This window comes from Molossus molossus, unplaced genomic scaffold (assembly GCF_014108415.1).
Source record: "Molossus molossus isolate mMolMol1 unplaced genomic scaffold, mMolMol1.p scaffold_m16_p_2, whole genome shotgun sequence".
In the NCBI taxonomy this organism is placed as follows: Eukaryota; Metazoa; Chordata; class Mammalia; order Chiroptera; family Molossidae; genus Molossus; species Molossus molossus.
Window position 1 is genome coordinate 124772779 of NW_023425355.1, and position 16948 is coordinate 124789726.

General features: G+C 46.8%; 1 protein-coding gene across 1 annotated transcript; it reads right to left on the reverse strand.

Moving 5' to 3' along the window:
- Window positions 1-12202: 12202 nt before the first annotated feature.
- LOC118635505 (melanoma-associated antigen B2-like) lies at window positions 12203-13246 on the reverse strand. Its single transcript, XM_036270161.1, has one exon. It carries the CDS (start codon window positions 13244-13246, stop codon window positions 12203-12205), a length of 1044 nt encoding a protein of 347 aa, XP_036126054.1.
- Between the last annotated feature and the right edge of the window lie 3702 nt (window positions 13247-16948).

The window sequence follows — 16948 nt, forward strand, 5'->3', positions numbered from 1 at the left end:
GATGACTATCAAAGACAGTAGGCAGAAGTGCGGTTAGGACAGCAGGTGACCTGGGCCTGAGAGGAGGGAGGATGAGAGGGTGTGAGCACCTTCATCACAGATATACTACTTTCACTTTAAGAAGGCCACTTCTGCAGCTTTCCTTGAGGGCAATGCTCTAGGAACCTACCGGGCTCCTGTTCTGATCAATGTGTCCTCTGAGAACCCTGTGGGAATCATTAAAGTGAGCCTCAGGCTGCAGCTGGGCAGCCCTGCCTAGTGCTTACTAGGGCTGACAGCAGCCATAGGCAGGTCGAGTCTTTGGGGAGCCCTCTCTGCTATGGAGGGTGGGAGCCCTCAGTTCCCATTCAAGGCCACCATTTCAACTTTTTGGCAGGGCCTGGGCCCCCTCTTCTACGCTGCTCTAAATTAGCACCTTAAACCCAGGTCCTCAACTTCTTGGGGTCTCTTAGAGGAACTAAAGGGGCAACTCTGCCCACCGCCCTTGCCAGGGGGCGCCCGTTGCTGACAGCTCCACGGGACTCACTATCCTGGGCTCGTTGGGGTCCTCAGTCCTCATTCAGGATTCTCACCTTCACTCTAGAAAAGGCCTGGGACACCTGCCTCTGCAGATCTGATGTCCATACTCTCAGAAAGACTCTCACCAACACAATGCCATCAAAATAAAAGAGAGTTAACATACCCCTGTCTTCCATGCCCAGTCTCCTCAGTGTTGTCTCCTATTTCGGTAGGTGGGGGTGGGTGGGTGAGTGGTACCACTAGTCTTCATTCAGGATTCTCCCCCTGGGTCCCCTCTCTCTGGAGAATTGAGGCTGTTCCGTGAGTCCAGCACCCTTACCTGTCCGGGACTTTCCAGACAGAAATGATGGGGATGGCTCAGATTGACATATTCTGGTGGTCTCGAAGTCCTCACGTAGGGTCCTCATTTGATACCCATCAGAGCTGGAGACTCCTCCCTCTACGGAACTGAGTCCGCCAACCTCCAAACAAAGCCCTCACCTCCTTGAGCTCCTAGGGGGGAGTCAGGGCCTGTCAAATGACTACACCTACCTGGAGACCCCCAGAACTGAGGGTAGGGCTGCTGTTCTGTGGTCCCACCTTTAACGGGAAGAGATCCCCTCACTAGCACCCAAGGCCGTCCCCTTGACTCTAGTTTGGGCCTAGATTTCCTTCTTCTGAAGAATGAGGGCTACGTGTTAGAGCGAGGCCTTCTTCCCTGAGAATGTCCAGGCAGACCGTAGGCAGAGGACTCTTAGAGATCTCTCATGGCTGATCACAGAAGCGGCAATTTGTAGGGCCACCTTTGTCATGGGAGTGGGTGTGGTCTCAACAGTCCACACTCAGATTCTCACCTTAGACTCCAGACCCGTGCTGGGACTCCACCGTCGACGGAAAAATACTGGCAGGCCAGTCTAAGCTCCTTGACGCCGAAGTGGAATTCTGGGTGAATCACGCACGTCCGGCTACGCCTGCCCAGGGTCTCCAAAGGCTCACAGCAGGGGTGAGGTCTGTGGGACCACCATACTTTAGGAGCTGGTGGTCTCTAGATCTTCGTTCAGGGTCCTCACCTTGGTATCTATCGGAGCCTGGCAAACCTCTACTGACGCGAGTCTGCTGGAGCCCAAGCAAAGCCCCCACATTCCTGAGAACGAATGGAGGTTGTCAGGACACACTGCTTATGATGTCTGCCCTTGACGTCACAGGCCTGCCTAGAGGGGCGGCACTCTGTGAGCCTCCCTCTAAAGAACTGGGACCTGATTCTGTTAGACAAAGCCCTTCTCTCCCTGAGATCACCAGGCAGAAATGAGGAGGCTTCTCAGCCTTTTAGCTGCCCCCGGGCTCTCTCGCAGTTAAGAACGATGGTGGGGGTGTGTAAAGCCCCCTCATTTGTGGGAGTAGTGCTCTCCTCTTTCCTCACTCAGGAACTGCACCTTGCTCCTGGCAGTCCTGGGACTCCACCCTCAGTGACCCAAAGTTTCTGTGCTCAGGTCAAGGTCCACTCCTTCCCGAGACCCGCCACATGGAAGTAAGAGTGAGCCACATTAGGCCAGGGATATTTGGGTCCAGAGGGGACGACCGCAGGGCCGAGTCTCTAAAGACCAGCACTGTCCTGGAGTCAGCAGTTCCCACATTCCTCATTCAGCGTCCTCGACTGGATATCTGTCCAACCTAGGATCCACCTTCTCCAGAACTGAGGCCATCCTCCTTAGGCCAAGGCCTTCACCTCACTGACAACCATGGGTACAAGAGGGGGTTCACACTCTGACTGCCCTGCCTGGGCTTTCTAGGTCTGAGAGCAGGTTTGGGCAGGTTTCTGAAAGACCCCCTACATTTGGGGGTGGGTTTCTCCCCAGTCCTCATTCACAGGGGTCCTCATTTTGTCTTCTGTCTTTTGAATGAACCGCTTCCTGGGAAATACCACATTCCTGAGAATTCTTGAGCAGTGTCCCTAAGGCGAACTTTGCAGGTTCACGTCCTAGACCTGGCATCAGTGACACGGGGGGCACACCACAGGGGAGGGCTGTCAGAGAGAAATGAGGCTGAGCTCTCCTTTTCAACAGTCGGAGTTATCCTTTTGGCTTCTGTTTTAATTGATTTGGGTCCTAACAGGAAGGAGATGTCCACGAGGGTTCCGTGATACCTGATTTTGAAGTTATGACACTGCATATAGAGATGATCATATTGTTACCGGATATGATCTATTTCTCCTCTGTATCCATAACTTTTGTTTTCCTGTGGTGTCCTTAGTTGCTTTGGCTGTGTGTTCTAATCCAGTTATTTCGGCCGAGAGTCCTTATTTTTATTCCCTGAGATACATTTTGGAATATTAAGGAACACAAAGTCTGCTTTAGGCAGAGTGGAATGGAATGAACGGTGTGGGCTCTAGAGGAATTCAGGTCAGTAGCCTTGTCCCAGCCCATCGCTTATTAGTCCTGTAAACTCGAGCATATGACCAAACTCCAAGACAGAGAAATCGCGATCACCCAAAATGCTGCTTAGCAAGGACAAATATGTCATAGATCCTCATCAGAGGATATAATATATAATCCGTGGGAGAGTCTGTCTCACTCAGATACAACTCAAAATTCTTGGAAGTTTTGTCAGTGACTTATATCTCCCCTCCCAGCTGCCCTTCCATCTAAATCACCATCACTTTCTATTCACTTCACCACCAGTGCAAATCTAGACCCTGCCTAGCATTCACCAAATTACACGCAAGATAAGCTAAATTGAGAGCCTTTTTAATGGAGCCGTCTCTGACTCCTCATCCCAGGGTAAAGAGTAGCCAGTCCAGTGGATACTGGGCATCTCATACTGAGGGAAATTCGCCCTTATTGCTCAGAAACTCCCAGGTGATGGTGTGCATACAACATCTAGTCTGTGCTCTGTGTTCAATTGCACCGAGACAAGAGCATGAGGAACCTTCATCCCAACACCAGGTGGAGAATAACTGAAACTATACCCGTTGAACAACAACAACTTGTTTCTCCCTACTCCAAGTCCCTGGCCACCACCATTCTACACTGTGCTTCCATGTGTTTGACTATTCTAGGCACCTCATATAAGTGGAATCATGCAGTGTTTATTCTTCTGTGACTCACTTACTTCATTTAGAATAACGTCTCAGGTTCATGCATATTGTCCCATATGACAAGACTTCTTCCATCCTTAAGGCTGAGTAATACTCCATTGTACTATATATCACATTTTTCTTATCCATTCATCTGTCGGTGGATATGTGGGCTGTTTACGTGATGGGCTATTGTGAATACGTATTTCATTTCCTTTGGCTATATACTCAGAAGTGGGGTTGTTGAAACATGTCATAGTTCCACTTTAATACTGTTTTAAAAATATGTTTTTTAAACTGATTTTTAGAGAGAGAGGAGGAGAGAGGGAGAGAGAGAGAGAAACATCGAGAGATACACATCGATCAGTTGCCTTCAGTATGCATGCACTCCAAGTGGGGACTCAACAAGAAACCTGGGCATGTGCCCTGACCAGGAATCAAACCAGCAACCCTTTGGTGCATGGGACAGCACTCCACCAGCTGAGCCACACCTGCCAGAGCCCAGTTTAATACTTTTTTTTTTTATCCTCACCCAAGGACATTTTTGCATTTATCTTCAGATAGAACGGGACAGAGAGAGGGAGGAAGAGAGAGAGAGAAACATCGATGTGAGAGACACATCTACTGGCTGCCACCCGCAGGACCCCAACCAGGGCAGGGGACAAACTGCAACCAAGGTACGTGCCCTTAGCGGGAACCGAACCCGGGTCTCTCTGGTCCTTGGGCCGACGCTCTAACCGCTGAGCCAAATCGGCCAGGGCCAGTTTAATCATTTTTTTAAGGAACTTCCAAACTGTCTCCTTAATGGGGTTACCAGCAAGATGAAGATACCTCGGTTCTTGCCTTCTTGAAGGAAAGATTTCAATCAAGAGACAAAGTGTAGAAAAGCAAGCAAGAATTTATTGGTCACAGCAAAATCACACTTAGAACAGTGAAACTAGGACAGGCATAGAAGCAGTAGCAGGAGAGCTTAGGCTGGGCTGCCATGGCTCACTGGAAGTCAGAAAAGGGGGCCTTGGAGACAGGTTCCGGGGGCTTAGTCCTGGGATGATGAGCTGCTGCTGCCCATTTCTCACTTGGTCTCACGGGGACCCTTAGAGGTTAGGAGATGCGTGCCTGTGGAGGAAGAAGAGGGGGAAGGGAATGGCAAGGGCATGCTCCCTGGACAGAGATCGCCCTGGGGCCTCATTTTCAGGGGCTTTAAAGCCTGGGAGTTTAGGGGATGTCTTAGGGGAGAGCAATAGAATCTTCCTCAGCTTTATGCTGATGTACCAAAATGAGATTTATTCTCTTAATTTCTCTGTCCTTGGGTGTGGCTGGCCAATGGCACTAATTGAATTTGTTATTTATCTCCCTGAGTAGAGTGATCTAAGCTATTTACCCTCTGGTTGGGGAGTAGAAGTGCAAACCATTTACTCTTAAACAACTTTGCTTTAGGGAAGAATGGACTAGATGGCTGCAAACTGCTTTTAATTACCTGTCTCAGTTTCCCTATTCTGCTGGTCTTGGGATTTCCCTAGCTTCTTACTATTCTATAACAATGGTTGTAGCAATGACATTCCCACCAACAGTGTGAAAAGTTTCCTTTTTCTCAATACCCTCACCAACACTTGTTATCACTTCTCTTTTTGATAATAGCCATCCTAACCGGTATGAGGTGATAGCTGATTGTGATTTTGATTTGTATGTTCTTGATGAAGAGTGGTGTTCATCACCTTTTTATATACCTATTGTCTTTTTTAGGTCCTCTTTGAAAAAATATTCAGGATTTTTGCTTATTTTTAAATTGAGCGAGTACCTGAGTTTTTACTTAATTGACTGTTGAGGTGTATGAATTCCTTATGTAATTTGCCTATTACCCTCTTATCAGTTATATGGTTGGCAAACATTTTCTCCCATGCCAAAAATTGCTTTTTCATTTTGATAATTGTTTTCATTGCTGTACAGAAGATTTTTAGTTTAATGTATTCCCAAGAGTGGGTTTTTTTTTTGTTCTTTTCATGTTTCTGTAATCACGTTTTTTTTTTTTTTTTTTTTTTTTTTATCCTTACCTGAAGACATTTTTCCATTTTTTGTTCAGGTAGAGTGGGAGGGAGAGAGAGGAACAGAGAGAGAGAGAAACATCGATGGGAAAGGAACACATCGAGTGGCTGCCACCCGCACAACCTACCAGGGCCGGGGACAAACTGCAACCGAGGTACGCGCCCTTAGCGGGAACCGAACCCGGGTCTCTCAGGACCGCAGGCCAACGCTCTAACCGCTGAACCAAACCGGCCAGGGCTGTAATCATGTTTTTAAAAAAAATATCATTCATTGCCAGACTGATGTGAAAAAGCCTTTCCCCTGTTTTCTTCTTGGAATTGTATGGTTTTAGGACTCATTTTTGAGTCATTAGTCTGTTTTGCATTCATTTTTGAGTATAAGCATCCAATTTAATTCTTTTACATATGGATATTCAAATTTCCCAGCACCATTTACTGAAGCAACTGTCATTTCTCCATTGTGTATGCATTGTGCCCTTGTCAAGGATTACTTGACTATAAATGCATGGGTTTTTTTCTTGTCTCTATTCTGTTCCATTGGTCTATGTGTCTGTGTTTTGTGCTACTATGAAACTATGCTACCATTACACAATTTACAGTTACAATTTTAATGATTACTGACATAGAGAAATTTCTTTATTGTTGAAAGTATTATAGAAGTCCCCCGTTTTTCCACCTTTGACCCCCTCCTCCTTGATCCCAACCCCTCCTAGTTTCCTCTAACTATTGTCTGTGTCCATTGGTTGTGCATATATGCATATAAGTTATTTGGTTTATCTCTTTCCAATCTTCCCATCCCCCCTCCCTCTGAGGTTTGTCAGTCTGTTCCCTACTTCCATGTCTCTGGGTCTATTTTGATCAACCACTTACTTTTTGCATACTATTCTATGAATAAGTGAGATCACGTGGTACTTGTCTTTGACTAGCTTATTTCCCACAGCATAATACTCCCCAGGTCCCTCCATGTCATCTCAAAGTGTAAGAGATTTTTCTTTCTTACAGCTGCATAGTATTCCATTGTGTAAATGTACCACAGCTTTTTTACCCACTTGTCTACTGATGGACACTTGGGTTGTTTTCAGATTTTAGCTATTGTAAAATGAACATAGGGGTGCATATATTCTTTCTGATTAGTGTCTCAGGCTTCTTAGGGTATATTCCTGGGAGCAGAATCACTGGGTCAAATGGCAATTCCATTTTTAATTTTTGAGAAAACTCCATATTGTTTTACATAGTGTCTGCACCAGTCTGCAATCCCACCAGCAGTGTGCTGGAGTCCCATTTCTTCCACATCCTCACCAGCACTCGTTGTTTGAAGATTTGTTGTTGGCAGTCACCCTGGCAGGTATAAGGTGATATCTCATAGTTATTTTAATTTGCATCACTCTGATGATTAGTGATATTGAGAATTTTTTTCATATGTCTCTTGGCCATTGTATGTCCTGTTTGGAGAAGTGTCTATTCAGGCCCTCTGCTTATTTTATAATTGCACTGTTTGTCTTCCTTTTGTTGAATTGTATGAGTACTGTCTATATTTTTAATATTAACCCCTTATGCGATATATCATTGGCAAAAACATTCTGTGACATGTTATCTTGTTCTGAATCATGAAAAGAGAGGTAAGATTTTTCAACTTGATGTGTAAAACACCGATACCTTTATACTTAAGTCACCAGTGCTGGGATGGGCAAGACCTGGCTCTTATTTCCCAGAGATGGGAATTGCAGCAAGACACAAAGTGTTATTCAAGTGAAAGGGCCTCTCTGGTGATCAACTCGAGTGAACTTCTATTGGCCCGAATGGGTCTAGGTCCTGGTTTTTGTCTGATTTTTGCCCCTCTCACACCTTGTCCTCATCTCCCTGCATCATTTGTCCTTTAACTTGTGGGCTCCCTAAAATTTCATGGGTTTGCTTAAATGGTGGGCTTCTTAGAATTTTGTGTGCTTGCAGATGTCTTGTAAGATTCTGTCCTTTTGGTGCTGGGAATCATCTTTACTACATTTCATTTTCCATGTTTTTGTCTAACTATGATGGTTGTTTTAGTTTTCTATTCTCTTTTACCCTTATTTATTCAAGCACATTTTATTTTTATGTCCAGGTGTCCTTTCTCTGCCCAACTCATATCTATCTACCTAATCTAACACTTATAAAAAAAAAAAAGCATTAAGTGTGTGGTACATGTTATTACAAAACACAGATTCTGAGCTTAAAATAAACCTTCTGTTACAAGAAAATTTAGAAAATAAAGGAGTATATTTTTAAAATTTCAAATGCATTTTACTAAACCCCTGCGCCTTCCAATGCTGTCCTCACTAAGCCTAGGGCACCCCCTCCTAACACATCCAGCTGTAGAGGAAGTAGGGTGGGTGGAGGGAGTATGTGGAATGGCTCATTCTCCTTCTCCAAAGGGTCTTGGGTGGTGCTAGGCCACAGCTGCTTGCCTCTCCCCCTGTAGCCCCCATCCCACTCCCTGCAGCTAAACTCTTCTCTGGGTAGGGAGAAGGGCATGCCTGGGCCTTCAGCACAGGAAGCTGGCTTCAAAACAGCTACCTGCTCCTGTTTCAAATGGGACAAGGGGCCGTGTGCCAAACTACCAGGGGGCAGTTGTGTAGTAGAAGGGAGAGCAGCCTGCTGTTGTTGAGGGAGGGCTGGGAAGACACTGGGAACTAGGATGGCCATTTCCCTCAGGCTCAGGGAGCTAGTAGTTGAAATAGTGAGTTTCAACCAGCTGAGACTAGAGGGTAGTACTAGATGTCCAGGTGGGGCAGCTGGTACAGCTGGGTGCCCTGTCTGCCTCGGCCATGGGTCACCCATCCTGCCCAGCTGGTTCCTCCTAGGGGAGGTCTAGGAGCCCGAAGATATTTCTAGTGGAGGTGGGGAGCATGTGGCTGGAGTCCAACCTTGAGACCTCTGCTGTCCCACATCAAAGCTGTGCTGAGGACCTGCTTCATCATGCTCATTCGTTTGGTCTTGGCCAGAGCCCTCATGGAGAGTTTGAAGTGGCAGAGGTGGTGAAGTGGAGCAAGGCACAAGCATGCTTCACTGCAGGGCACAATGATGACCTGCCATCTCTCTGGTTCTGGAGCTGGCATACATCCAAGTACTTTTGCTGGCCATTCTCCTCCTGACTTACCAAGTCACCAATTAGGCAGGCAGGTTCAGGCCTTCTGAGGGATGATCTCACTCAGGGACCCAACTCAAGTCCTAAGCTTGACTTCTGGACAGACCTAGTATTCTTCCCTCTGTTGGCATGGGACCACCACCCGCAGAACAAACCCCTCACTTTCCTGTAACTCCTTAGTGGGAACTGTTGGGCACCTCTGACTGATATCTCTGCCTGGGACCTCCTAGAGCTGGCATAGGGAAGATACAGTGTGGCCACTGATGATGTGGGGTGTATGCTCCAACTCTCTTCACTGTCTTCCTCCTGATTACTGGCACAACCTGGAGACATTCCTTGTCTTGATTTGAGGCTTTTCCTTTCCTACTAAGGCTCTCAAGTCCCTGAGACACCCTAGGAAGAAGTGAAGTTTGCTTCACCTGGTGACAACAGTCTATGATCTCTCAAGGCTAACAGAAATGGGATAAATCTGTGCTGCCTCCACTCTTATGAGGTGGGTTGTCCTTTAAACCTTCTGGGTCCTTACCTTGGTTCCTGGCACAAATGGGAAATTTCCCATTGCTGACCAGTGGCTGCCTAGTTTGACGAGGTTCCGAGGTTCCTCACCTCCATGATATCTCTGGGAGAAAATGAGTATGATTAATCATGTCACCATGACTACCTGTTATGGTCTCAAGTCTGACAACAAGTACAGGGCTCTATGTGGTGCCCTATTGCTGGGAGGGATACATTCACTGTTACTCCGTGTCACGTTGAATCCTGTTAGAAACCGGGTATCCTTCCTCTGCTGAATGGGGCCTCCCCGATTAGTCCAAGGACTTTAAGTCCCTGAGACCACCCTTTCAGGAAATGAGAGTTAACCTTCGTCTGGAAGCTCTGCCTTTGACCTTCCAGGTCCAACTACAGATTGGAACAGTCTAAAGGCATACCTGTCATGGAGCAGTTGGTTGTCTAATTTCTCATACAGGATTTTTTGCCATGACAGTGTCATGCCTGGGATTCCACTCTCTGTTGATGATCCAGCCTTTATACCAACACTCTCATCTCTTTGACACTGCAGCCTCTTCATCCCAAGGAAAACAGCAGAGGAAGAATTAATTCTAGCACTGTCAATTGTAGGTTAATTTGTCTTCATTCAAGTTCTTAACTTTGACTCTGCACCTTTCCCGGGACTCCATTCTCTGCTGAACTGAGTCTATAGACTGTCGAAAATCCTCACTCTCCAGAGACCTCATTTGAAAGTCAGTGTTAGCACAAGCAACCAGGGCTGTTCTGAATCTTACAAGGTTGACAGCTGGGATGGGACTCTATAGGATCCTATTGTTCTGGCTGGGTCCTGCTGATGTCATCAAGGTTTGCCACTGCCATTTGTATGAGAACCTGATACTCCTCCCTTTACTGACCTGAGAACTCTGCTCTTTGACCAAGGCTATTATGCCTCTAACAAGCCAGAATAAGAGATGGTATGTTCAGCCTGACAGTTGCTTTAGAGATCTTCTGTGTTTGAGAGCAGACGGAACTGGTGTCTCTCTGACCTCTTATATTCTGGGGCATTGGTTTCCCCTGTACCCCTACATGAGGACCTCGTTTGGTTCCTATCTTTTAGATTAAAGATTTTCTGGTAAATTTCACATCTCTGCAAACTCTTAAACAGTTACCAATCAGCACACCTTGCAGACAACTGTTCCCTTCCCAGGAGTAAACTGAAACAAAAGGCAGGAAGGGAATGGGCTTTCTGGAGGGAAAAGCCCATTGAACTATTTTTTCTGTTCATCAGCCAAATGAGAATTCTCATGTAACTTCTGTTCTGATAGGTTTACTTTCTACAGGAAAGAGACCGTCCAGGATAATTTTGAGAGCCCCAGACCTTTTGAGGTCATCTAGCCTTGCAAATGCAGATGATGATATGGTGACTGAATACTGTCTCTTTCATTTATTTATTCATACTTCTAAATTATAATGGTATTCTTATTGTTCTGGCTATGTTTTCCAATCCAGTAGTTTGGGAACTGGGCCATTCCTTTGATCACTTCAGACATATTTTGAAATACTGAGAAAAAAAATGAAATAAGAGGTACAGGGTTTGTCTCAGAGTGGGAGGAGAAGAACAGTGTGGACTTAGTATAGTTTAGACTGGGAGTCTATTTCCAGCCTTGTGTTTTATGAGCCCCATGAATTTTGGCATATTACCATGCTCAAACTCGGAGCTTCAGGTTTTCCTATGTACAGTGAGTCTGACAACCCTGCCTTATACCACTGGTGGGATATATGTAATGAATACAAAGCATCTGTCACCATGCCTGTATTGTACTGAGACATTAGGGAATGGCAGTTATTACTATGATTATCTTTGACCTCAGAAGTTATCATCTATCCAGCTGGATTTTCTTTAAATCTAAGAGATGTCAGAAAATACAGTTTTCTAGAATAAATAAATAAATAAATAAATAAATAAATAAATAAAAACTTCCCAATGGTACAATATTCTGTTTAGCAATGAAAAAGAAGCAATATGCTATCTCCAACCCTCTTGACTCACCTTTTCACTTGTTCCTTAAAAAGTGGTGAGTATCTCACCCTCAGCTGTAATGACAGCTTCTCCAACAATCTATAATTGCATGAGCAGGGTCAGGGGAAGAGTCTTCTTTGCCTAAATATTCCAAAGAGCTGATGCTCAATTAATGATTGTGTGAAATAAAAGCCACGGACCAAGAGGCCTGATTCACTAAGATTTATATTCTTAAATATTCTTGAAAAACATAAGCAAATTCAGGTACATATCTTATAAATTTACAAAACAAAAGACTACATGTACTAAAGCAAACAGTGTTATTATTAAGTACTGCATCTTTGCCCATTCGTGCACAAATGAACAATTCCATGTCTTCACTAACAAATAATGCTGAGCACAGGATAGGGAATATAGTTGATAATATTGTAATAACCACATACAGTTCAGATGGGTACCAGTCATATAAGGGTCGGCATATTGTTAGTTCTAAAAAAGTTTAATCACTATGTTGTACAGTTGTAAGAATATAATATTGTATGTAATAAAAAATTAAAACAGAAGTGTCCAATTTTTACTTTATCTATCTATAGACATCTATATATCTTACTATCTACTATTCCCAACTATTTTAGGGTAAAGGTGGCTCACATCTCAAACATTGTCCCATCCCAAAGCCATTTTATCTTGTTCTGGATCACAAATGATCAAAGGATTTCCAATTTCTATTTCCAAAACAAAACTCTTATTCCTCACCCGTTTAAGGGTTATAAAATGTGTGATCCAAGTCATTCACAAACTTATATTCTGGATTTAAATAAACATCCTGTCTAAAAGAACAACATTTGAAGATGCAAAAAAAATAAGCCCCTGCACATATAGGCCAACAAGATATTTTGCATATTAGGAAGTTGCTTAACAAGACTTTCTGAACAAAAACTGAAGATTCTACCTCGACATCACTGATGTTGAGGATTGCAGCTTGATTTGGCCCTGGAGCGCCTGCTGGCCTTGGATTGAGTGCCAGCCATGGGTGCAGCTTGGGCTCTGGTTCGGGCTCTCTCTTCCTCATCTTTCAAAGCCTCTTCATAATGTGGCACAAAGGCACTCGGGACAGAATCATTGAGCTTGGCCAAAAACTCCAGGATTTTCATCTTGCTGGTCTCAGCATGGGCTCTTGGGCCCCACAGGAACTCATAGCGTGGACGATCAACGCTGGGCACCCGTCGGTACACCAGGTATTTTTCCTGCACCAAATCTTCGGTGATAAGCTTCCTGGGCTCCCCAAATATGACGTGAGTCTGTCCATCATAGACGCCCATGATATTCAGGAATTCCCAGATCGCCTCCTCAGAGGCGCGGTTGCCATTCAAGAAGATGACACCCAGGAGAGGCATCAGAATCGCTTTTGTAGGAAATCTGAAGCCGCTGCTCAGGCTCTCATTGCTGGTATCATCTTGATTGTCGATAAGGGTGTAGAAGTTACCGTTAGGCTTGACTTCTTTCAATTCTAGGCCATAGACCAGATCCATGTGCTCAGAGACTCTCCTGAGGATCTCAGGGAAGTCCTTCCTGAACCATTTGTGCACTATCTTCAGCATGTCTGTCTTTTTAATGGGCTCCTTCTTTTTATATTGATACAGCAGATACTCTACCAACAGAGTTGACTTCTGAGTCAGAAGATCTTGGCCAGAGCCTTCAGTGGAAGTTGAGGCCCTGGAAGATTTTTTACTTTTCTGTAAATGGCCTTTGGCTTTTACAGCAGCTCTTTCGCATGACGTGCCTGCAGCAGCACTGGAGGTGGCTGGGGCACTTGGAGGTGCCTGGACAGTGCCAGCTGCAGTGGAGCTTGAGGGAGCGTCCCCCAAAAGAGAAGAGGAGGAGCAAGCGGCCTCTTCTTTCTCTCCTGAAGTGGCCTGAGCACTTGTAACACCTTGGTTCTCAGCTCTATTTTGGCTGCGTTTCTCACGAGCACGAAGCTTACTCTTGTGACCACGAGGCATGATGGTTGTTGTTCAGGCAGTAGACAGGAGCGTGGGCCAATGGACAGATGATTTGGGCACCTGGAGGATAAACAATGAGATTATATGAGCACCTGCAACAAGCAGTTTCCACCTGGGCTTTTTCGGAGGATGCCTCCTCAGGCCTCCTCGAAGGTGCTACTCTAGGAACTCACAAGGCTGTTGTTCTTGGCAGTCTGTCTCTCAAGAATCCCACAGAGGCCTGGCCAGTTTGGCTTAGTGACTGGAGCTTTGGCCCATGGACCAGAGAGTCCCAGTTTCAATTCCAAGGGCACCTACCTCAGTTGCAGTTTGTCCCCAACCCTGCTTGGGGTTGCATGGGTGGTGACCACTCGATGTGTCTCTCTCACATCGATATTTCTCTGTCTCTCTTTCTCCCTCTCTCCCTCCCACTCTATCATAAGATAAATGCAAAATGTCCTCGGTGAGGATGAAAAAAAGAGAAAAAAAGAATCCCACCTAGGAACTACAGAACCTTTAGAGTAAGGCTTATCCTCCATCTTAAACACCCTTCCTTGAGTTTACTTAGTTGACAGTAGGTGATGTCAGCGTGGCAAACTTTGTTCTTGCATTGGGGTTCTTTGCAGTCGAAATTCACTATTATTATGTCAATTCTGGGTAGAGCCTGGGAACACTTCTCCTTGCTACTGTGCAGTTGACACCTCAATATCCCCAGGGATCCAGGACAAGTATCTAGAGGGCAACCTGCATCTCCTCCCTATCGGGAGACATCCCATGCTGCGTGCTTAGTTGTGTCCTCTGTGTCCTGATTTCATTTGGACCCCCGGTTTGAATCAAGCTCCTCACTTGACTCCTTGTAAGGTTTGACACCACTCCCCTGTGGCTGACTGCTGGCTGGGCCTTCAGACTAAGGATCACACCTCCCTTACACCTAATATAGAGAAGTGAGGGGGATACTCAACCTTTCAGCCCATTCCTGCTATTCCTTGAGCTGATAGCAAAGAGTTGTAATAGATGCTTTCAGGTCTCCTTTACTCAGGGCTGTTGGCTCCTCCATTGGGCTTCTGGTAGAGAACTCCTCAGAGGAAGAGCCAACCTACCTGAGACCCACTAAGTGGAAATGAAGTTGACCTTATCAAACCAAAAGTGATCTCCCAAGAGTGCGGGCTGTTGCAAGCAGTCTGAGATCTCATGGTAGGTGGTTCGACACAGGATCCCACTCCAAGGTCTACATTTGAATCATGCTGGAGTTGCCATTACTCCCTCAGTTTCCCGGGACTTTCCCCTCAGATCAAGACCTTCACTTCCCTGATACTACTGCGTGAGGTCTGATGGCACTCCTACCTGACATCTATCCTTGACATCTGCCCCTGCTGAGGACAGGGGGGATTCTTCGTGGGCCGCTGGCATGGGGTGGCACATCCCCACATCCTGAACGGTCTGTGCATGAAGCCCGGGAAAAGAGAAGTTCTCCCTCTACTGACCAGGGTTACCCCTTTGACCCGATCTGTCACCCCCATGCTGGCCTGGGAAGAAGTGATTGCAGCTCATCATGGCCATAAGCCCTAGTGCCCAGTGTCTGAAAACAGGGCTGGGAATCTCTGTGGCCCCCTAGTTTGTGGGAGGGGTCCCCCATCCTTGTTCAGGGTAACAACCCTGAGTCCTGTTAGGGACTGGGTCCCTGTCTCTGAAGTAGGGTTCCTCCACTAAACCAAGGCCCTGACCTCTCTCCGACCACCGCCTGAGGAAAGAAGGGGCACCTCGGCCTGCCAGTACTTCCCTGGCCTGCCTTTGGCGAGTTGGGGAACGGTCGGGTGGACCCCCAACTCGCTTAGTTACCGCTAGAGGGGGTGTCGGTTTGCTGTTCATCAGTTTCCTTTGCCTGGCCCTCCCCAGAGCTGAGCGCAGGGGTGCTGCTCCATGTGGCCCCTTTCAGGGAACAGAGCAGCTCTCAAGCACTCAGGCCCTCATCGGAAAACCAGGTCCTACCCAGGCGTCCCCACCTGTAGAATCGGGGCTCCTCCCACGGAGCAAGGCCTGCTCACTAACACATTCCAGGCCGCGCTCAGTGTGAGGGCTCTGCTGGGGCGGCTCTGAGCTGGAGGCCCGGGAGGGATGGGGGAGCCCACCTTCGTTATGGGAGGGGTCTGGTTCTTCAGTTCACACTCAGGCTTTCGCCTCCAGTCGAAGCCAGCCCAGCAAATCCGCCCCAAGCTGGACAGTGGTCCCAAGAGCTCCAGAAAAGGTCCCCGGCTCAGAAGCGGAAGTAGGTGGGTCCTTTCCGGCAGGGCTGTCCAGGGTGCCTGAGGACTGAGAGCAGGCGCGGTTTGCAGTCAGTGGAATCCAGGTCTTAACTCAGGGTCCCCACATTTGTGTCCTCAGAGCCAGAACCGCTTCCTTTGCAGACCCGAGTGGGCCGGGCCACAAACAAAGTCCGCAGGCTGCTGAGATGCAGTGAGGCAGTTAGAGGGCGCCCTGCTCCTGATGATCGCCCTGGGCCTCACAGGCCTGGGGGGGGGCGGGGCTCTGAGAGCCTCCCTTCCTGGGAGACATCCTGTCTTGTAGCCCTGAGTGCCCTGGCCTTGACCCTGTCAGGCACAAGACTCCTGTCTTTGCAGACCTGGAGTTCGATTCTGTCCGACAAGGCCCTTCCCTCCCTGAGACCACACGGGTGGAATGTGTGGACTCCTGGTCGCCCGGGTTTCACAGGGACAATGACAGTGCTGGACAATATGTGGCCTCCCCTGCATCCTGGGGGATATCATTATAATGAGAAAAATCTACACGGGGATGCGTTCTTGTTAGTGAGCCGGTCCCTCCCTCTGCACAACGGAGACCACCCACATGAAATGGAGGCCCTCACTTCCCTGAGACTTCGGGCTCAAATCAGCCTGACATTCTCTGCCAGAGACCCTGCAGAGATGACAGCAGAGGGATTATGTGAGGCCTCCTTTTATGCTGTGTGTGCGGCCTTTAGTCCACATCCGGGTCCTCATTTTGACAGATGACCGATCCTTAACTCCACCTTCTGCGTTCCTGACACTGCTCATCCTCCATCAAAACCCCACTCTCTGAGAATTCCAAGTTGGAAGGCTGGGTGATACTCATGTGATCATGGTCCTTCCAGGCCTCCAAAACAGCTAACAGGGTGCATCTGTCTAGGACCTTCCTGTTCTCTCTGAGTCCTTCTACTATTCCCTATTTACCGTCTTCAACATGTCTATCAGAGCCTCAGACTCCTTCCACTGAACAGAGTACTTTCCTTAGGTTTTGGCTTGACCCCTATATTTTGTCATGGTTGTTTCCTTAGCCCTCACTCATGGCAGGTTTCATCTTGGCTCCTGTCTCCTGATTAAAGGCATACTGGGAAATGACACCTCCCTGCAAACACTTGAGCAGTTTCCACATTGCAGATCTTGCAGAACATGGGTTCCTTTTCCATGCGTGATGTAAGATTAAGAAACAGCAGCACAAATCAGAGAGCCCAGAATACATGCTGTGCTGTCATCAAAAAGAAAGCTGACATAATCTTCCTCTTCACCAACCAGAATTTGGAAAGTTCTAAAGGATTCACCCTTTATGTAGAAAGATAGAGCCAGATGTTTGTGAGTTCTGACCAGTTTTTGAGAGTATCTGAATTTGCACATGTAAGTGATCATATTGTGCCTACGCCTAATTTTTTTCCTCTTTTATTCATGTCATATTTATTTTGGTATTATTATT

Bases quoted from the DNA above. Each gene is read 5' to 3' on its own strand.
- LOC118635505 (XM_036270161.1), bottom strand. From the start codon at position 13,246: ATGCCTCGTGGTCACAAGAGTAAGCTTCGTGCTCGTGAGAAACGCAGC.